Source organism: Solanum stenotomum, chromosome 1 (assembly GCF_019186545.1).
Source record: "Solanum stenotomum isolate F172 chromosome 1, ASM1918654v1, whole genome shotgun sequence".
NCBI classification, from domain to species: domain Eukaryota; kingdom Viridiplantae; phylum Streptophyta; class Magnoliopsida; order Solanales; family Solanaceae; genus Solanum; species Solanum stenotomum.
In genome coordinates, this window is record NC_064282.1 from 8,597,401 (window position 1) to 8,619,430 (window position 22,030).

The 22,030-nt window shown below is 32.3% G+C and overlaps 2 protein-coding genes across 4 annotated transcripts; both read right to left on the reverse strand.

Annotated features, from left to right (window-relative positions):
• Positions 1-2,579: 2,579 nt before the first annotated feature.
• Positions 2,580-14,163, reverse strand: LOC125868150 (CLP protease regulatory subunit CLPX2, mitochondrial). Of its 3 annotated transcripts, none has more exons than XM_049548773.1 (16): positions 13,311-14,163; positions 13,179-13,240; positions 12,329-12,429; positions 11,957-12,036; positions 10,031-10,081; positions 7,235-7,309; positions 7,080-7,157; positions 6,854-6,910; positions 6,358-6,428; positions 6,174-6,273; positions 5,930-6,034; positions 4,958-5,020; positions 4,624-4,746; positions 3,929-4,087; positions 3,630-3,709; positions 2,580-3,223 (listed from the first exon to the last, which is right to left on the reverse strand). In XM_049548773.1, the coding sequence occupies exons 1-15, from the start codon at positions 14,022-14,024 to the stop codon at positions 3,638-3,640; spliced, it is 1,911 nt and encodes a 636-aa protein (XP_049404730.1). In that variant the 5' UTR covers positions 14,025-14,163; the 3' UTR covers positions 2,580-3,223; positions 3,630-3,637. The 3 variants fall into 3 exon arrangements, with proteins under 3 accessions (XP_049404730.1, XP_049404738.1, XP_049404721.1); XM_049548781.1 differs by lacking the exon at positions 2,580-3,223 and adding an exon at positions 3,316-3,428; XM_049548764.1 differs by lacking the exon at positions 2,580-3,223 and having other exon boundaries at positions 3,516-3,709.
• Positions 14,164-17,901: 3,738 nt separating this feature from the next.
• On the reverse strand, positions 17,902-19,488 carry LOC125875871 (zinc-finger homeodomain protein 4). The gene is made up of 2 exons (XM_049556919.1): positions 19,223-19,488; positions 17,902-18,765 (listed from the first exon to the last, which is right to left on the reverse strand). The coding sequence occupies exons 1-2, from the start codon at positions 19,420-19,422 to the stop codon at positions 18,096-18,098; spliced, it is 870 nt and encodes a 289-aa protein (XP_049412876.1). The 5' UTR covers positions 19,423-19,488; the 3' UTR covers positions 17,902-18,095.
• Between the last annotated feature and the right edge of the window lie 2,542 nt (positions 19,489-22,030).

A 22,030-nucleotide genomic window follows, 5' to 3' on the forward strand; every position in this document is an offset into this window, starting at 1 on the left:
TAATACAGATTGTCATAGAGTTACTAGTATTTTGAGATCAAAATGACCAGATATTATTGAAACATTTCAAAATACATTCAACGTTAAATATGGGGAGAAAGTGACATTTCTTTAGTAGTATTATTATTATTATTTACTTCACTCAATTTTGTAAACAAATCTAACCAACAAAATTTTAAAAAAATATCAATACAAAAAATGTCACCAATAGTCTTTCCTCTTGAGGTGTTATGAACATAAATGATGGACAACATTTAAATATAATTTTCCCTTAAATATTCATACTTGAAATTTAGTATGTGCATGACACTAATAAGGATTACCACAAATATTTCAATATTTTATCTTTATACTTAATCTATCTTTTACCAATTAATATTTGAGTAAGACTATCATAAAGAGGCAATTCTACAAAAAAAAAAGGTACTTTATTGTTATAACGAATGATAGTTAAATTGAGGTTTGAGTTTATGCAAAATATTTAGCTTGACCAATTATTTGTTTTATATATATATATATATATATATATATATTTTAGTAGCATTATTTAATTTTAATACATGAACAACATCACCTTTGGTGAATATTTCATTTCTTTTAGTTTCTACCCTATCATTGTAGAATTGTAGTCTTTTCCTTTTTCCTGCCACGTACATATCATATAGTTGTTATAGTTATTGTCTAATGAAAGTATCTAGAGTCTTATAGAAGTTGTATCGTGATATAATATATTAAACTTTTTAATAATAAAAAGTAATAGATGAATAAAATTTGAAGTATTGTTTATAGAATCTTTAATTTTATTTAAGATTATTTCATGATCAATCACTATTTTCTTATGTATTTTTATATAGCTAACAAGGAGTGTATATTGTGACATGAAATTTTCTCAAATTAAAATGAACAACAAATAATATGGAATGATACATAGACAATGAAGAAGGAAGACAAAAATATATTTTCATGCTATATTCACTATAGTATTCCATTTGATTAAATCTCTTGTCACCGACACTTTACTTTCTTCGTTCATTTTTACTTACATATTTATTAAAAAATAATTATTATCATATTATAAGTAAAAGTGAAAATCTATTTTTGAAATAGTGGATTTAACATCAAAACTACCGATTCAATAGACAACGTTGATGCCCGTTGTTTTAGCAAACTCAGAAAGAAACTGCTTCATTTGAGGGTAAAAAAATAAAAAATAAAAAATCAAAGAAGAAATATCTTACCCAAATCATGTGACTTTTTTCATATTTGTTTATTATTATTGGCTTTCCCATAACTTTTCGTCACTGTTAACTCATGGAAATCGTAAGAAAAAATACGAGTGTGAATTTATGAATGATTTGCTACATTTGTTCACCAACTCTTTCTTATGTGGTACCTCGAATTGTGTTGAATTTTGAACTTAATCAACTGTTGGAAATAACCCTAAGATTTTTTAAGAAGAAGAGTAGAAAACTTTAAAAGATTGTAGTTTAAAAGTGAGAGGAAACCCTCTATTTATAGCTAACAAATAATAATATTAATAGGTGTTAATTGTTCCTTATCAGAAAAGTTACAACCTTTCGAAAAAGTCACTGCTCATTGGAAAAATCACAAACTTTTGCAAAAGTCACAACTCATCGAAAATGTCAAAAAAATCATAACCCTTTAAAAAAGTCAAATCTCTTTGAGAAAATCACAACCCTTTAATATGAAAGGGTATCTACATTTAATATAGTACAAATAATTAAATTAATAAATAAAATAAATTGAGTATTTTTAATTGGGGGTATTATAGTAATTCAACATTCAGTTTAGGAGTTTATGCTTTTAAGAGTTTATGCTTTTAAGGTAGTATATAAGTGTATATATATATATATATATGCTTTTGATAGACTTTGAAAATTCGACAAAACAATTATTTCGGCGAGTTCAATATATCATCAATGGAACTCATTTTTAGATTATTAATTCATATTTTTTTAATGAAAAAAAATAAAAATAAAAAATTAAAAAAATAAATATATATATATATATATAATTATTAATTAATCATTATTTGAATTATTATTTTTTTTGTTATTTGAATGTATTTGAAAAAAAATAATAACACTCTTTTATTTGCCATTTGTTTTAAATTCGAAAACAGTTCAAGAACCTTTAAAAATATTCCAAGTATTGAAGATTTAAATCGGGCAAGGACGCACGACTGCCGCATAATTAGATATACAAAATATCTGTCATTGGAATGAGAGGAGAGGGTTTGAAACTCGAAAAAAAAATTGACAAGTAATGCTAAATGAGTAGAAATGTTGGGCAAATTCAGAGGCATTCATTAGAATAACTAATGAAGCAACAGAGACAATGAATCTGGTACACATGATCGCCAAATTCATTAAGTAAAGGTGAAACTAGCCTAATTTCGTAATTATGTATGTTAGTCGCCAAATTCATGAAAATGACTCAAAATAAATTAAAAAAAGGTTGAAGGATTAATAAATCCAAAAATACGAACAACGACAAGGCAAAGAAACCCAAGATAAATGAGAATGACAAATAGGACGTTGCTGAGGAGAATGACAGAGAGGAAAAATAGTCCCAAAAACTTGAAAAAAATTCAAAGTGTTGTAGGCCCAAGTCGTCGGGCTAGGGAACATAAATATCTTGCAGTCAGATGAACAAAATTTGCTCCTATGACATAATACCATCAGATGAACAAGATCAATAAGAGATATCACTAATGGATCGAGATGAACCAACCAAGGTCCTTTCTGATGCTCAAGTGACTAATTTCTTGAAAATAGCTACTGTACAAATCTACATCCATAAGAAACGCTCAACATGAATACATAAAACTCAGAGAGAGAGGGTGTATATGCAATTGTGCTGCATTTTGTTTTTTGAGTAAGCACTTCAATTTATTCCTTGCCATTGACACGACTGTTAACCATAAATGATTCCCCCTACACAGCAAGTCAACCTCATCCTCCAATATTGACAATGAAGCTGCTTGTAAAGCGGGCAAAGATTATTATAACCGAACTTGAACTCAGCTCATTCACTCATTCCTTGGAATTAAAAAGTAAAGGGTAGATGTGGTTGAGCGAGTATTTTCATGAATAAACTTCAACCAAAGTTCTAACTAATCTCCAAAGAGAAAGTTGATGTTCTATTATATGATTGGAGAATGCCGAGTCCAACTTGTGCAAAATCCATATATCTCCTGTTGCTGCAGAGAAGCATATCAAAGCAAAACTCACCATACAATTGCAACATAGAATCTCTAGTTCACATGATATACAAGAGATAACTTCCCCATTTTTTGAGGTTGTACCCCCCTTAACACTGTTTCAAATTCAAATTAACCAATCACGTGCATCAAATAGAACCTCAGATAGGAATGAAAACAGAACAGCATAATTTTTAGCTTCTTCCTGGAAGTCAAAATGGATTGGATCAGGTATCCAGGGGAAGAGGCTGTGGAACTTATATAAAAACTCAATTCGGTATTTAAAAATCTGGGTATACAAAAAGCCTTCTTTTAAGAACAAGGAACCCCAACTAGCTTTACATGTTTGACAATACTTTATATACAAGAATTCACACAAAATAAAGAATATTGAGAAGAAACAGACCACTGAGATCACAAGCTCAAGGCTCTTGCCGGATCCTCAGACTCTGAGTCCAAGTCTTCTTTTGTTGCTTCATTCTTTTCCTGAAAAAAATTGCTAAATCACTCAAGAAATTTACACTTAGCAATCCTTTCCAGAGAGCATGGAAAATCTAAAGCAAACAGTTCTTTGATTCACACATTTTTCCCACTTCTTGACCAAGATTCAGTACGTTCATACAAATATAACTGGCGATCATAATAATGACGGGTTGGTTGATGGCAAGTTGTCTTAAAATGCTTATCTATCAAAAGGAGACATACCATTGTCATTGAAGATCCAGTAGTAGGGGAAATATTCTCCAGCCCACTGCTACCATGAAGAATTTTTGCTCCACATCCAATTGTATCAACTGTTCCGACAGCCTCTTCATCAACCAAGACAACCTCTACAGATTCCTCGCCTGGCTTGCTTCCAGGAACCTGTGCACAATATCCCAGGATATGGTTTATAAGAACAGCCGTGGCATGCACAAAGGATCCTCTGAGTGCCATGTGACCGAAAAAGCACAAGGATCATGAGAACTATGTAAAGATATTTCACTGAGGCACCGTTTGGGAATGTGACGCGTTTGAGCATGAAAATAACAATTCCTCAGGTAATTGCTACATGATTAAAAATACATTTAGTCATAAAGGTTTGAGAGAAAAGGCACTTTAATAGAACTTTTGGAGCTTTTGAAACCAATATTTAGGCACATTTCAAAAGACAGGTTAAGATCATGTTTAGGTTCATTTTGGAAATTTGGAGCAAATAAGATAGCTATGCCAACCACTTATGGGGTGCTCACGAAAATTTTGGAAGTTATACACAAAGCAGGTATTTCAAACTTCCAAATAAAAGGTGATAGATCTCCTCCCTTGTAGCCTCAATGTGATGAGAGTAAAATGGTGAGATATTTTACCAAGCTCTTCCAGAATTAACGCCAAATACAAAAAATTGCAGTGTCATGCAATACCTCAAACATGGCTTCAGTCAAAACATTTTCTAGTATAGATCTTAAGCCTCGTGCACCAGTGTTTCTGGCAATGGCTTTCTCAGCAATAAGTCGAAGTGCATTCTCGGTAAACTGTAATTTGACCTGTAACGTCAAAACAAACAATTTTGAGGTAACATGACTGATTTTGATCCAGTGCATCATAATGAAGTACCATTTTTTTTCAAGAATGGCTTCTTCTTCTTCTCTTTACCATTTTTCTAGCGAGAGTGTTGGAAAAAAGAGAGAAACTTCCTTTTTAAAAGGAATGAAGTATCCAACATTAAAGCTAAACAGCGCTGAGCTAAAAGCTTACATTATTCAAGTTGAACATTTGCTTGTATTGCTTGCAAAGAGCATTTTTGGGTTCTGTGAGAACCTGCAGAGCAAAAATAAGGACCCACAACCAAAAGGAAAAAAATTAAGAAACAATACGGAAGGTGAAATGCAAAAGAGAACATCAACTTCAAATATTTTCTTTCATCTTCAAGCAGCCTATAATTTTTTTTCTCCTTTTCCTGAAAGTCCAAAAATCATAAACAGATATTTCTCAATGCATGCAAATTGAACCTCAAAAAGACTTCTCACAAACACACACACAGCCACACACTTCACATTTTCTTCAGTTGGTTAACTTCTCTATCCCACTGGATATGTTGTTGTTGACTTCTCTATCCATGTATTAAGTATTAACCTACTACTGTAAGATTAAAGCATTTAACTAGGCCAAGGTACTTAAATCAGATATTTGAATTATAGGCTACACATTCAAGAATCAAGAGTACTTCTGATCTAGACATTAAATGCAAAGAATCGTAAAGCATGAAGGCTTATTTGAAGAATTTGATAATGTAATTGTTGGCACGCGGCAGCAGCATCTCAAGCTCCAATTCTAGAGGCACAAAGATGATTTTACTGATGTCAACATGGAAAAAAGGATCAAAGAAAGAGACTGAAGGCAAATATTGGAAGAGGGTACATATAACAGAACATATTTACTATTTTAGAGTCCATGATAGCACCTAAAAGCAAAAGGAAAAATTCCCAAAGTTCCCCACCCAATCAATCGATCAAAACCACATTTAAAAATCGGGGTGTAATTCACTCTGGTTTGGGCCCATTTCAATAAGACTTCATCAACAAATACTATGAGGATTCATCATAATTTGACTATTTTTAAGTTGGTCATCAACCTCCTTAGCACAGTTGGAGTTCCCAAATGCCAATTATATCAGGAAAATGTGAAACTAGAAACTACATCGCCAAAGGGCGAAAAGAGTAGACAAACCTGAACAAGCTGATCCACATCAAGGGAAGATAAACTCACTAAAATTGGAAACCGTCCCACAAATTCAGGTATAAGTCCATATGAAGTGAGATCATCACTTTCTACCTAGATACAGAAAGCAATGTCAAATAAATGCTTCCAATGCATTTGGTTTCTAGAATTCCACAAGAACAAAGAGTCATTAGATCTACAAAATAGTAATCCGGAAAAGAAAACTACGCTCAAGTCACAGGGATCTCCTCACAGATTCCAAAAGTGATGATGTGACTACAGCATCAGTTAGACCACCAACTCTCATGTTAGTTCGAACAGGTGCTCCAAATCCGATTGAAGAATCTTGTCGTCTGTGAAAGGAATGATAAGTTGAACTATAATATATCACTTGACCTAAATGTGTTTCATGAAATTAATTGAGTTTGACAGATTACCTTTCTGAAATTGTCTTCTCTAAACCAACAAAAGCTCCACCACAGATAAAAAGGATATCTTTTGTGTCTATCTGCAAATTAGTATATGAAAAAATATACAGAGCTGTCAGCATCTAGAAAGAACAGTGATGAGCTAGTGAACAAGTAATGTCCAGCTCATTACAACTTTAAATCCTTCGTAGATGATTGCTGCAAGGCATATAAACCAGTATTTGACTTGACTTCCCCCTCCCAACATATGTGTAGTTTAGCTGAAGATGTCCTGTTTATGTTTTGTTGAATAGGTCAGTGTCTGACATGTCATTTTCCTTGGTCAAACAATCTTTCCCAGTAGAGATTTGTTTTCCACCCCTAACTTAATCAAACTGGTTCTAAAAGCACAAAACTATATTATCATCCAAACAGCAAGTTGTAAGTGCTTTTCCCACAAAACTGTTAGCCTGCAATTTTCAAAAAGAAAAAGTAGATAAAAGAGGCCTTAATAGAGTCAGTATACCTGAATAGTATCGCCACGTGGATGCTTCCGTGCTCTATTGTCAGGTACACTTACAATCTGAGGAAGAAAAAGATAAACTTAGCAAGTGAGATTATTGATCTCCGAAAAATGATTCAAAAGAGAACACATTAAGTCACAGAACTACAGACATGAATTTGTAAACATGTTTACAAGAGTAATAGGCAATTGGAACAAACAGATGAAATGATTTGCAATAAACACTCACTGTTCCTTCAAGCATCTTCAGCAGCGCCTGTTGGACGCCCTCCCCAGATACATCTCTGCCAATGTTCAGGCTCTCAGCCTAGACAAATGACTGATGAGAATGATTACTTTAAAATCAATAATCCAAATTCATAAAGTAGATGATGTTTTTTTTACCTTTTTGGTTATTTTATCAACTTCGTCTATGTAGACAATCCCCTGCTGAGCTGCTTCGACATTGAAGTCAGCAGCCTGCAAACAAGCATGTACACCAAAAAATTATAATTGAATAACTATGCTGCTGATAGTGCAAAAGTGAAGCAGACCACAAAAGAGAAACCATGTAGTCTACTTGACAATGAAATAGGAAGTCAACTTGCTTCCACACAGAAACTATTCAATGCAACCTTCATCAAAAAGAAACTATTCCAATGCAATAATCAGCTGAACATCAAGGGGTCAACCTTTTCAATCAGGTTTGTTGAGTTTCACAACAATGTGATAATGATAATTCTTATACCTAAACAGCTCAAAATGAAAAGGAAAAATGATTTTTGCACAAATGTGAAACCATTATGACTACTTTGGAAATCATTACCCTCTTTTAGTGGTGGCAAATGGGCGGGTTGAAAATGGGTCAACATAAAATGGGTAATAATTCAACCCGCCCATATTTGATATGGGTAAAAATGGATTGGGTAAAATACTAGTTTACCCATATTTTCACGAGTAAATAGTACTCTACTTAAGAATTCAACATGGAGAAATATTTTAGTCTTTTTTTAGATGAAAAATGTTGAAAATGCTTCATTTAGTTTTATTGTATCATAAAAGTAAAAAAAAAATCCTAACTTTTCAATATAAAATAAATTTATGTAATAACAAGGGGAAAATATTTTTAATTTCAAAGTAAATGAATAGTTGCATTTTAGGACTAAAACATGCTTAATGCACTTTAAGACTTAAGCAATGTCAATACTAATACATGATTTGCTTATTTTACATTTTTATTTATTATCCAATATAAAAATATAATTATACTTTAATTAACAAAAGAAATGTACATTTAAAATATATATTTTTTGGAGGGCCAAAGACTTCACCTTTTCAATTATAGAGAAAAATAACTAGTTCTATAGAAGAACATAAAAAGGAAGAGAAGTTACAATTTTTTAGTGATATCATCTATTTCAAAAAAAAAAAAATTTAGTGATATCATGAATTTTGAGTGAATAAAAGTTAGAAGCTCAACTCATTTGGCTAATCCATATTTTACCCATATTTTACCCATGTAAAAAGTCACTCACCCAACCCATTAAAATATGGGGGGGTTACCAAAATATGGGCTCATTTTGCCGGCACTACCCTCTTTTATTCATATCAGTGTACATTCTTTTCACTCGAATCCTCCAAAAACTGTGCCACAACTGAACAAATTAAACATTGTAGAAAAAGTCAAGCTCAGCAGCATTATTCAGAAAATTTAAATTGTTAGTGTGACATAAGCTCCTAAAGTTTTGATTGGTTACACAAGCTCATCAATCATTTCAAAACCACTAAGCCAACTATCCAGCTAGTTCCTTGTTAAACTAGTCAAATTTATCAATCACCTCCCTACAATTCTTCAAATCTAAAATATGATGAGTTCATTGCAATTCTAGGAGCCAGTTTTAAATGTTTCTCCTACTACATGATGACCTTATATTTGCAGTAGCAGTACTTCACATGCACAATAAATTCAGTCCGTCAAGCAGATCTGGTCTTTGGTTCCAGCCTGTATTTTGTGGTGCTTATGGACGGAGAGGAACAAAAGATGTTGTGATGGCACCCCAACTCCCATCTCTACCTTTAAAGCAAGATGTTTGATTACTCTTTTAGGTTGGGTTAATCTCTCTCCTGTACTTAGTGTCGATTCTTTCCTAGAATTTATCAGCTCCATAGATCTCTGCTGTTAGCTGTTTAGATAGCTTTTTTTGCCTTTTTGGGAGCTGATATTTCTTTCTTTTGTAATCTGTGCATCTGCTTGATGCTTTGTTAATGACATTCTTCTTACTTCACCAAAAAAAATAAAAAAATCAGTTTTTTAGCAGTAGAATTACTCAGCTGCTCCCATATTCCAATTAAAAATCATATTTACTCTATTAGGCTTATACTTTCTGAATGGTCATCAAATGGAAGCAAGATTTTTATACCAAAAGAATCAGGAGCAGTAACACCCAAAGAGAAGCCATGATTTTTACACAGAATGGCTGACCAATGGTATATCAGAAATACTGAAGTCCGAAATAAATTGCAAAGATTTTATACCAAAAGAATCAGGAGCAGTAACACCCCAAGAGAAGCCATCAAGATTTTTACACAGAATGGCTGACCAATGGTATATCAGAAATACTGAAGTCCGAAAGAAATTGCAAAGATTTTATTTTTTTATGACAAGGGAAACCCGCAGCCGCTACCCTTTGGGTGCGCACAGGGTAAAACTCCTCCCACTTCTATACAATAGCTCACAAACCACACCGGAGAGGTAACCCCTTGCTCGACCTAGAAGGCAAACCCCTTGCTTTCGCTAGCAAGGGGTTTCAAACATGAGACCTCCAACATGGAAGTCTCAAGCCCAAACCACTGGCCACCCCGAAGGATAAGAATGTTGCAAAGATTGCACAAGGTAAAAGAAGTAATATATTGATAGTATCAATATTGAGAACATAGTTGAACTTGTGCTTGCGTGTATCTCTTCGCAATGTTGCTGGAAACAGGAAAACTAAATATTTAGGATCATATCCCTCATGTTTAGTGAAATCACACAAGCCCGGGTGTCAGACCACTTTTTTTTAATAAGAACCATTTCTTATCTGAAACTCTCAATATTACAACTCTGCTCTGAAATAACGTCAATGAAATGAGATAACTAAGCAGATCAGGCATGAATAGAATGAAAAAAAACTTCAAATGCTATTAAATCATCATGCATACCTCGAGTAATTTGTATAATACGGATTCCACATCCTCTCCGACATAACCGGCCTACAGTGATTAAGAGGGATTAATACTCATTATTCCAATGACAGTAATAGAACTAATAAAAAGGTAAAATAAACTAAAATATCATTTCACCACCTTGGAGAAACATGTTTACTTAAAGATAGTCCACACTTATATGAAGCAACTTAAGTCAGAAAGCATAGTCCAACAGAGCTCAACGGTTTGGCAAAAGATTAAACAAAAGTAAAATTCAATTGACTGCCCACAACCAGACTCATATCTTTTAAAATGCAAGGACAAAAGTATTCGACAATTTTCCGATCAATACTAAGTGCGCAGCAATCTGACTAGTATATTACATTTTATAGTTATCAGACCAAAGTTTAAGCACTCGGAAATATTTCAATCAAAGAAGCTAGTCCAGAATTAACAACAATCTCTCCTTTCGGCCATGTCAATATTGAAGTCATGATTTTTAAAATAAAGTAATAAAATTCATTAGAAGAAGGGCAAATATGTGCCCAAATACAAGAAGCAAACCAAAAAATGGAAAACCTTACAAAACAAAATGGCTTTCTATGCATAACGCCCAATCGTCTATACTTACAGAAAAGGGCGCAACAAAAGGAAATATGGGGAAAGAGGCTATTCTCAGGTGTACCAAGCTAACGTATACATGTGCCAAACATTTCTTTAGAGGATTATTGCTATTTGCTTAAATTTCCTCATCCTCCATTACAACTCATTGCTTTTCTGATGCAATGAATAAGAGGTAATGAGAAATAATAGAAAGTGTGCTTTATCAAAACAAATGTATGATCATTGTCCTGGTTTCTTAAGGTTACAAAAATTGTGAACACAAAGTATTCCCTATTCTCAAGCACATTCTACAGAGGAAAGGAATGATAATTTGCAACAAATATGTTCTATATGAGGAAAGATAGGATGATGTGAACACCTTTATTCATTGTAAAGTTACATCTTAGCAATGGTCGATCTATCTGAATACACTAGAAGTGAAATGGTGCATCCCTGAATTCCCAAAAGAGCTACTGTTATATTGGAACAGAAGAGGCCTCCACAAAGCTACAAAGCCCCTCGGGTACACCATACTAGAAACCATATGGTGGATCATATGGAGAGGAAGAATCAGTAGCAGAAAACAAGAGAACATTTTAGACAAAAACTCAGATGTATATCGGATTTTTGGAACAAAAAAGTAGTTGCACGAGAGGTGCAGAAGTTTTTCAGTTCACTCCATGTGCAATAAGTTAAGTAAGTTTTTGCTTTGTACTGCATACTCCAAGCACACACTTGGTGCTACAGTTAATATAACCCTCTTTGACTTATAAAACAAAGTATATTCCCCCAGTTCAAATTTAGGAGATAATCTGTGACAGAAAAGAGCATAGATTTTGATATGTGCTCACCAGCATTTGAAGATCCACCTGCTTGATTTTTTAGAAAACAAAAAAATAGGAAGCTTGTCTTTGTTCCCATAAACAAATGAATTAATACAGAGAGCGAGACATATTCCTCCTTGTGTAATCTTCTTATGTGTTATGTCAGATTAGTCCAGACATGCAAAACTCAATCATTAGATAATTTCAACAAGTTAGCCCCAGGGACTTCAGTAACAGCACGATGTGTGATATGTGGGTTAGGCGACGCCACAAGTTCGAATCTTGGCACAAACTTTTGCCTGTTATCAAGTGGGGAAGGACCTAAGGAAAAAATTCGAAAGTATGTTGTCATGAGGACCCTTTCCCCCCCAAAGGCAAGAGTTCAATTATCTTTTATTTTTATTGTCGAGTTCTTCATAAGTGAAGAAGTACACTACTTAGAGCTATTTCAGAAACAACGGGAGAATCAAATAGCACTGAATCAACTTGAAGCGGAAATTTATTGCAAACCTGCCTGTGTTAAAGTTGTTGCGTCCGCAATTACAAAAGGAACATTGATGAGACGAGCAAGTGTCTTGGCAAGTAATGTTTTCCCTGTCCTTTCATTCACAGAAAACACAAGTTAGAACGCAACGACCAATTAAGTCTATTGAAACTAAGATTCTTATAGATAGTTTCTTCTAACAAGGCAATAATTTGTTAATAATAGGAAAATTTTCCATAAACTAGTACTAAATTCAAAGTAAAGAATGTAAAACATAATATGGTTCTCCACATACTGTCACCCAATCTTTTATACAAAATTAAACTTCATTGGTGCACCAAAAAGAAACTAGGAATGAAGGGCTAATTCCTCATTCCTCAAACTAGAAATCAGATATCATACCTGAGCCAGTGGGGCCCATCAGCAAAACATTGCTCTTCTCTAATTCGACCGAATCATTATCAATATTTTCCAGCTCATCTCTAACTTTACGAGAATCTGACCTGACATTAACATCAGTACTATCAGTTATTGATGGATCCTAGTAGCCTCTGGTACTATCAGTGACCAAAACAATTAAATCTACAGTGCATGTTCTCCCAAAACACACTACTTCTGTTTGCTTTCAATTTTTCTTCTTATGATTACAGTTTCTGTAATAAGTAAAGCAAAACTTATTCACAGGTGAATAGCCAAGGACTAAGCTAGTGCTGGACGTTAAAAAGGAGGATCACAGCACAAAATCAGATCTGCCAGTAAGTGGAGGAAGCATATCCTATTCGCATGACACTTCTTCTTTGTTAAAAGACTTCATTTCTTCCTCCCTTTGTACTTCCTTATTAGATAATTCTCATCTTTTTCCTAAAGATGAAAAACAAAAAACTCCTTATGCTCATTCATGATCAAATAAATCTGGTCATAGTCCAATCTGGCTGCCTCTGAAAGTGTTTAATGTATTAATGTTCATCTTCTACAAGTTGTTACCAAGTCCATTTACTTTTCATGAACAATCAAAGGATTTATTCAAATTTAAATAGCATCAAGAGCGGTTTCTGGTCACAAGATTGGAGCATCTAAGAAGAAATCAAAATAACTCCTGACATTGTTTGAGACAACCACTAAATAAGTAGAATAAACAAGTTTTAGATGGGATGGCCTATCAAAGGATCAAACTTTCCACTGAGGGGAGACATCTTCACTAGCACACATGTTAGCGAGATGTTATGTCATTTAACAGCATATATTTACTCACTTTTTATTCAAAGAGGAGTGGTATATTCGTTTATAATGGTTGTAAACTGCAACAGAAAGCACCTGCAAAATGTAGAATATCATGTCAGTAAGACCAAAGTTGAATACCCTGCAGAAACAGAGACTTGCTAACCTTCTTGGCTCTCTCTTGCCCAACAACAAACTGATCAAGCCCTTTACATATCTCCTTTGGTGTAAGCAACTCTATCCCCAAATCAGTACCTCCCCACCCTTCTTCCTTTCTCGCCTCCGAATCCTTCATTTCAGTTTCACAACTACCCTGTCCACCATCATCACTGCCATTGGTCCCACTATAAGACCTCAACTTTTCCCAAATCTTGCCATCATTCTTCCCAGAACTCCCAGCCATTTCATCTTCACTCTCCTTTTCACCTCCCTTAACCCTCCCAATCTCAATGAAAGTCCCTTGCAAAGGCTCCAATTTAAACGGTCTAAAGTAAAACGCTGTCCGGCAATGAGGACACAAATTCACCGCCTGGTAAATTCCAGTCTCCCCGGCGGTGATCGACAACGGCCTGTTAGAGAATAGCACTGTCATCATCTTCGAACAGCGTGGGCAGTTCACCTCTGATTTTATGTGATCGTAGTTGTCGGAACTTCCCTCCCATTTATGCCTAAACCCTAACCCTAGTCTAGAATCCTCGAATCTAAACACTAGCCCTACTCTAGAACCTTCAAATGGGTTGAAGAGGAGCGAGAGTTTTCTTCTAGGCTTGAGAGAAGAGGAAGAAGTAGAGGAATGAAATTTGGAAGACGATATGGAAAAAAGAGATGTTCTGAAGGTAAAAGTGTGAAGCTTTGATTTGTATCTGAATATGGCAGACATTTGTTAAGCCTTCTTCTTCTTCTATGGTTCTTCTGAGCTCACTCACGAGCATTTCAATGGAGGTTTCGCGACGGACTGAATTGATGCGGCGGAGTTGTGGAAGAAAATGGGTCACCCAATACTGACCCCGAATCTCGAGTGTTGGCCCAATAGGCCTTTTTGCTGTGTTTTTCGAACCATCAGCGTTAAAATAGAACTTAAATGGGCTTTATTTAGCCCAATTCCCTAAATTGCTTTGTACTTTGGAGCTTATGAAAGAAAAAAATATTTTTTCTAACATATAGAAAAATTAGATACTACATCTATAATTTAAGAAAGGGTAATGCTAAATGGCAAGAAAATTTGGCCAGAAATTTTAAAAATCTACAATATCTTTTTTAGTTTAAAATAAACTAATCTATTTTTCATTTTTTTAGTTAAAATGTATTAAAGTTAAAAAGGTAAAAATGTTCAAAAAGGTTAAATAACATATGAAAAATACCATCTTGGCCAAATTTTTTGGCCAAAAGGTTTTTCCTTTAAGAAAATTGTAATTCGTGGCTACAGTTACTCCAATACTTGCTATTCGCATGATTTGTATAATTCAGTTCATGATCGTATAAATCCCAAATTTGTATATGTTTTCTCTGGATATTTGTAGGCGATTTATGAAAATTCATAATAAATCACCCTTTTTGTATATTGACAAGTGAAATATACAAACAGAGTTCTGGAAAATTCCTAAATGTGTAAATAAAGAATTTGTATATACTTACCATATTTGTATATTCGCAAGCAAAATATACAAACGGGCAAAAATATACAAACTGCAGCCTCCATAGCAAACAAAACTATCAATATAAAGCGCAATAATCAAAATTATAGTTATACAGTCTTACTATGTCTATTATGTTTGTTATTTCTAAAATCTTATCTAACTTTATTATACCAATAAATAGTAGAATTTTTTTGGAAAAAATACAGTCCAATGCATTAGACTTTGGACCAGTTAATTTACAAAATTTGTACACAATGTCTAAATAGTATATATATTATACAAAAAAATTACATACATATATGATATGCATACTATTATATACAGCCGAGGATATATAAACATAAATTAGATGATCGAAGTGTAAATTATTCTGCGAAGATTTTCCAAAAAAAATATTATTGGATTTAATTATTAACTGGTTTTGTAATTTATAAAAATTATATGCTTGATCCGGCTTAATTACAGCATATTTGTGAGAGGCTGCTCCTAATATTTGAAGAGTTGAACCATAATTGTTCATTTTACATAGTTGCAGAACATTAATGATGTCAGAATCACTTCTTAATCCAACGCAAGTTTAATTGTATCTGTTCCATAAATAGGGTTAGTAGAGGGTGGGCGTTAGGGGTGTGCAAAAACCGATTTAACCAATAAACCGAACCGAAAAAAACACTATTGGTTTATTGATATTGGGTTATTGGGCTAACGGTTTTTAAACGGTTTTGCAAATTTTTTTATTGGGTTATTGGTTCGGTTTCCGATTTTATAATTTTTGTTAATGGTTAAACCGATAACCCAATAAGACTATACTGAATTTACTAGTCTTATTGTTAATGGTTAAACGATTGTTACTTTCACACTTTTTGTTAATGGTTAAACGATTGTTACTTTCACACTTTTTCCTTTGAATGTGTCTAGTGTCTAAACTTGCAAGAAAAATGATTGTTACTTTTATGATTATTACTTTCATGCCAAATGCTGGAAAAATCATATGATTTATTTGAAAATTTTCTTATCGTGTATATAATATATATGAGTATTTTCTTATTGGTTAAACCGAAAACCAAACCGTTAAGTATCATAAACCGATTAACCAAAAACCGATAAGAAATATGTTATTGGTTTGGTTATCGGTTTGAAGTATTTACAAACCGAAAACCGATAAACCGAACCAATAACACCTAAAACCGAACCGAACCGACCGATGCGCACCCCTAGTGGGCGTAAACAAATCTTACCTATCTTTGTAACTATGTAAGTTAGTCCAACGGAAAATATTTTTCATTTGTTTAAGGGAAAAGGGTTTGAAATATATCCGAACTTTGACCGAAATTGCAGTAACGATATCAAACTTTGGAAATGACCTTTTACCCCCCCTACACTATTTAATAGTGTATTTTAAAGGTATATATATGCCCACGTGGACATCATAAATATTGCATAATTATAACTAATAACGTGTCCACGTAGGCACATATATACCTTTTAAATACACTATTAAATAGTGCAGGGGTAAAAGATCCTCCATACAATTTGATATCGCAACAACAATTTCATCAAAGTTGAAGTATTTTTCAGACCCTTTTCCCTTTGTTAAAATTATGTATACTATTTGCAGTTGAGTTATAGAATAGCTAAGTTTTCTTCGATACTAAAGGTAAAGATATTTGGAGTTGAGCTGTGAAGAGTTAAATTTGAAAATTTAGGTTTTTTGGAACTTGAAATTGTGTTTGGACACACAAGTTTTATTTGAAGTTTTTGTGAGTGTAAGTGAAATTTCTCATAAATTTTCAAAATATGATATAATTTTCATGATCAAACAAATATCTGAAGATAAATTTCCAGGATCTGATATAAATATATGGTGAAACGCTAGCTTAAACTCCATTTGAATTTGTAATTCCTCTTTGTCTACTTTACTATTTGAGATGGTGTAATCCCTCCACTTGCCCCTCCTTTATTCTTTCTCTACTACTACACTTGAGGAACAAACTTTTTTTTTCTTTCATCAAAAGGCATAGAAATAGTTGATTGGTCTAAACATGAAGAGTGTTTGAAAATTAAAGTTAAAACCAATTTGGTAATTTCTAGAGTAATGGACCACAAAGAATTAATAAGACAATGCCAAGAATGCAATATGATATGTGGTCACATAAGTCTCTTATAACTATAGATGGAAATCACATATTTGGTTTCAGTTGTAATTATATTTTTAATGTTCATGGTCCATATTTGAACTTTTTTCTGTTTTAAGTCTTGCCTTGGCAACATAGTTGTTTGTCTATCTGAGACTTTAAAGCCCTTTACATGGCGTGGTCATGGAAAGTCTAAAAACAGAACAATTTGTAGCTAGAGAGTTCAAATTTATTTCACCATAGGTTTGGGAGAAGTGAATAATTCATAGTCTTGTTTTATATGTTGTTTTGATAGAAGCTTTGAAGTTTATGATTCAAAATTCAATTTTTTTTTAATAAGTTACTGAAAAATAAAATCAGATAAACTTTAAGATCAATTTCGGTTTCTTTATTATTTATTTTAGAACATTGGATTGATATTTCTCTTGAAAAAATGGCATTAGTACTTATTGATCCTCAATAAAAAATGGATTTAGAACAGAATGGGGTGGTTTGGTATGTTTGACAAATATATATAGTCTTGTGATAAAAATTAATTACTGATTTATTTCTCGTTTTATTATTAATTTTAGGATAAGTTATCTTTGCACAAAGTAGAATAATAATAAGGGAATTAGTTATTGAGACAAAAATATCCTTGAGGTCCTTCAGTATTTTTTTCTCCTTAATAAGGTAAAAAATATTTTTATTAACGAACAACTTCTTTTTAAATAACTAATTTTATCATAACCTAACTTCAAACCAAACCGTGTAACACCAAACAAATAGATAGTACTCATTAATCTTTTAAGATCAATTTCTGTTTCTTTTTGGGGGTCCGGTTAATTCCTATTTTTGGGGGGGTTGGTTCAACACAAGTGTCATCCGTACAAACAAAAAAAACTCCTTTGGTAGTTTACTAGTATAGTAGTTTATACAAATGTCTAGGGAGCAATGCAAATATATATATATATTTTTATAGTTGACTCGTAAATTAGTCATCCCAATAAAAAAAAGTGTACAACCAAATAAAGACAAAAATAAATCCAGTCAGCACTGGAGAGATGAGATTAATTAGTTAATTAATTAAACAAAATCCAAAACAACCATAAGAAATTCCAAAATTCCCCACATGCACTAGTACTAGTACTACACTAGATATTATTAAAAAAAGCAAATTAAAGTAGCAGATAAAAATCATCAAACTTGATTTTCATTAGGAATACTAACAACATTTTTCTTGGCAAGGCTATGCTTATTGTTATGCATCCAAACTTTAAGCACTCTTCTTTTAACTCCAACTTCTTGACAGAATTGTTGCACAACACCTTCTTCTTGTTTTTGTATTTTCCATCCAACTTTTTCAGCAAAATTGAGCATTTTATCCTTTTGTTCTTGAGTAAATTTAGTCCTAAATCTCTTTTTGACATGATGTAATGGTCTAGCCATAGCCATAATTCCACCAATATGATGATGATCTTGATCATGTTCTTCTGATTCAGAATTAGGAAGTGAGCCCATGTTATAAGACATTATCATTTGATGATGTGGTGGTATTATTGGTCTAGTTGGAATTATTGTACCAAATGGTTCAGGACCTAAACTAGTTTTGTGATGGTTATGTCCTAAATAAACTTTTTTTGTTGATCCTCCTCTGTTGTTCAGATGATGGTAGCAATCACAAGAAGAAGGTAATTGAAGTTGTTGATCACCTTCTATTTCTTTTCTATGAAAATTTCTATGGCAATTGCAAGCTGAACAAATCAGAGCTTCAATTGTACCTTCTTCACCACTTGGCATGAATTCTCCACATCCATCTGTTGCATTACCACCCATAGATGCTGCATGGTTCTTTAGGCACTCTTTGTACCTGTCCAAAATAGTACACAATTAATTAATTAATTAATTTCGTTAACAGTATTTAATTTGTATTCAACATTGTACTATACAAATTAAATGTGTTTTATTAAAAAGAACTAGTCTAAACACCCTTCGGTCTACGTTATGGCTTAGTTGAGAGGGGGAAGAGGTTTAATTTCATACCAAGTAAAAGAAAGTTCTAAAGTGTTTTAGCTTGTTAAAAAATAATTAATTTGAACACCATTCAGACCATGTGACAATTAAGATCGATGGTCACACAATTCAATAATATTATCTCAAGAAAAACTGACATGTTCACATAATTCAACAAAGATATTCGAGAAGGCATGAGGTGTCACACATACTAAGGCAAAAAAAATAAAATGTACTAGTACTAAACATGTTTAGGCTCGTTAAAAAGAATTAGGCCCGCACGGTAACATATAATTAAAAGAATTTAACAGTACCTGATTATTTTCTTGAAAGGTACATGATGATCTGCTGCAGTTGCTACTGGTGGTGCATTAATAGGAGGACCATTCATAGAAGGTGGTGGCATAATGTGATTGGTATTGTTGGGTGGTGTAGGATCATGATGTATCATGTGTCCATATGTGCTGTTAATTGGTATTGGCATATCCTCATGATCTTGACTTGGAAGTTCCATATCTAACCTCTTTCAAGAAATTTTTTGTACTTATGTGGAGACCAAAAGGGGCAAGATAGGAAATTAGTACAACCTATATAGACTAAAATGATTAAAATTGAAACTAGTGGCTGACTTCAACTACTAAAGATAATAAGTAGGAAAACAAATTAAAAAAACCTAGGGGATCTTCACAAATTTTGTCCACTCTTTATGAAACAACTAGGAATTAATACATTATTGACCCTCTCATGCATCATCAACATAATTAATTTCTCACCAATTCATTATGAGAATGTAGAACAATTAAATTTTGAAGTACTATTAGAATCATTGTTAAAATTTGAGTTCTTGAAAGTGAAGGAGAAAAGGGTCAAACACTTGCAAAAAGACCAGTAGAGATCAAGAAAGAGTAGTGAAGGTGAAAATTAAAGAAGATTCTTTTAAGATTTCAAAAGCAAGAGACAAAACTACAAAAATGATCAAAGATTGTTTTTGTTTCTTTTATGGAATTAATTTTGGGGATAATATAAATGAAAGAGATGATGAAGAAGATGAGATAGACAAAAATAAACAATGGAATGAAGTGAAGAGAGACAAAGGGGAAAGAAAGAGTGTTTTTGTTGTGGTTTTTGCTAGTGAGTGAAGCACTTAACATGAGCTTATAGAAGTAGTGAGGACCCAAAAAAGAGTTGGACAGAGATAGGAGGAGAGAGGAAAAAAAACATTTTTATTTATTTAATGAGTTTGATTTTAATATCCCTTTTTATAAAAAAATATTTACAAGTAATTAATTAAACTATATTATAATTACGTATGAGAATGTACCATTGTTGAATAATTTTGATTAAATTCTGTATTTATTTTAAAAGATTCATTTAATATACATAAATTATAAATTTAGATACTAAAAACTTCAAAAGAGTCGAATTCAGAATTTATAAACTTCGAACTTTTGATGTGTCAATGTTAATTTACCATGCAGTATATGAAAATAGTATGAAGTTTATTTTTTCTTTTCATTTTGTTTATTTTGTGGAGAAAAATATTTTTTGGAAATTAAGGAAAAGAAAAAAAAAAGTGGGGTGCTTGCTTAGCTTGCACTATCAGGCACCAAAATTACGCCATATAGAGAGTGCAGTGTGTCAGAGAGAGTGAGGAGGATAAAGAGAGAGACATACAGAGAATCCAATAAAGACTTTCTTAACACAAAAAGGAAAATAAGTTAATTCTTAGTACATAAATATATAAACTCTCTTACAAGCAATCTTTTTTTTTTCTTTTTGTTGAAAATTTTAAAAAAATGTTTGAAAATAGAATAAGATGAATATTGGTGAAAAATGCACATAAATCTAAACTGCTAGATTAAGGCAAGCAAGAATGTGAAGGTGTTCCATATGGAGTATGACTTTTACCTTGGGGTGAATTTTCAAAAAGCAAAAGTAACTCATCACAAATTCATAAGTCCTTTTCTTCGTTTAAATCTATCTGACACATTTTGAATTTGAATAATCAAATTTAAAGATTTCATGTCAAGCTAAAATAACTTACGACTAACTTGTAGCCACACATTAAGTTATATATTAATATTATTTTCAAATTCTTTACATTGTTAATGCATACAATAACTTAAATTCATTAGTTAAGAATGAACTTATCTAATATATGCCGAGAAAATAAAGTAATATTCTACAACCATATTACTTGAAAGTTAGTTATTAATAAATTGCAAATGGCAAACATGCTTTGTGACCTACACAACATAATAAATGATATATTAATTATAGTAGGTGAAAAATAAATGGATAGTGTAATTTCTTTTATATTACTATTAGTGTATATTTAATTGATAAGATAGTACTCCCTCCGTCTTATATTAATTGATCATTTTATTAAAATTAATTGTTCACCTTATTAAATTAAGATTTTTTTTTTGTATTACTCTTACAATTAATTCTTTTTAAAAATATTCATATTTATTTATAAAATTTTCAAAAAGTCTTTTAAGAGGTATATTAATAAAATTATATTATTATTTATAATTTCTTAATAGCGTGTGAAAAGGGGAAATAATATGATGGTGGGAGTAGTAATAGCTAGCAAAGCAAATGCATGAAATTAATTAGACATATAAGCAACAAAGCCTTTATGTGGCTCATTACACCACTCGTGATTTATTAATTACATTTTGTATTAATGTAAAACTACTCTCTTAAAGACTAACTTTGACCAAAATATCCACTCATGCATGCAACTCATGTGAATCTTAATGACATTAACACCCTATTACTAAAGTATATTCAATATTTATTTTATTTTCTCTTAAAAAAGAGTATCTATTGTTCCATTTGTATCAATTAATTTGTCTGACTTTAATTCGACATGAAATTTAAAAAGTAAAAAAAATTATTTTTAATTTTATACTATTAAATTAAAAATATGTGGAATATTAGAATGGTAAAAGTCACACATTGTTTAAGAATAGACGGGTGATTTAGTTTATATGAATTTGACTAATCCTCCGCTAAATGAAAAGCATAAGAAAAAAATAAATCACTTAAATATACAATTATATATTATATAAATAAATCACTTAAATTAACCGTGAAAAGCAAATCAACTTTTCAAC

Coding starts and splice junctions, on each gene's coding strand:
- LOC125868150 (XM_049548773.1), bottom strand. CDS start 14,024: ATGTCTGCCATATTCAGATACAAATCAAAGCTTCACACTTTTACCTTC. Junction 12,037..12,328: donor GATGGGCCCCACTGGCTCAG/GTATGATATCTG, acceptor ATGAAAGGACAG/GGAAAACATTACTTGCCAAG. Junction 4,747..4,957: donor AAATGTTCAACTTGAATAAT/GTAAGCTTTTAG, acceptor TTGACGTTACAG/GTCAAATTACAGTTTACCGA.
- LOC125875871 (XM_049556919.1), bottom strand. CDS start 19,422: ATGGAACTTCCAAGTCAAGATCATGAGGATATGCCAATACCAATTAAC. Junction 18,766..19,222: donor CCTTTCAAGAAAATAATCAG/GTACTGTTAAAT, acceptor TATTTTGGACAG/GTACAAAGAGTGCCTAAAGA.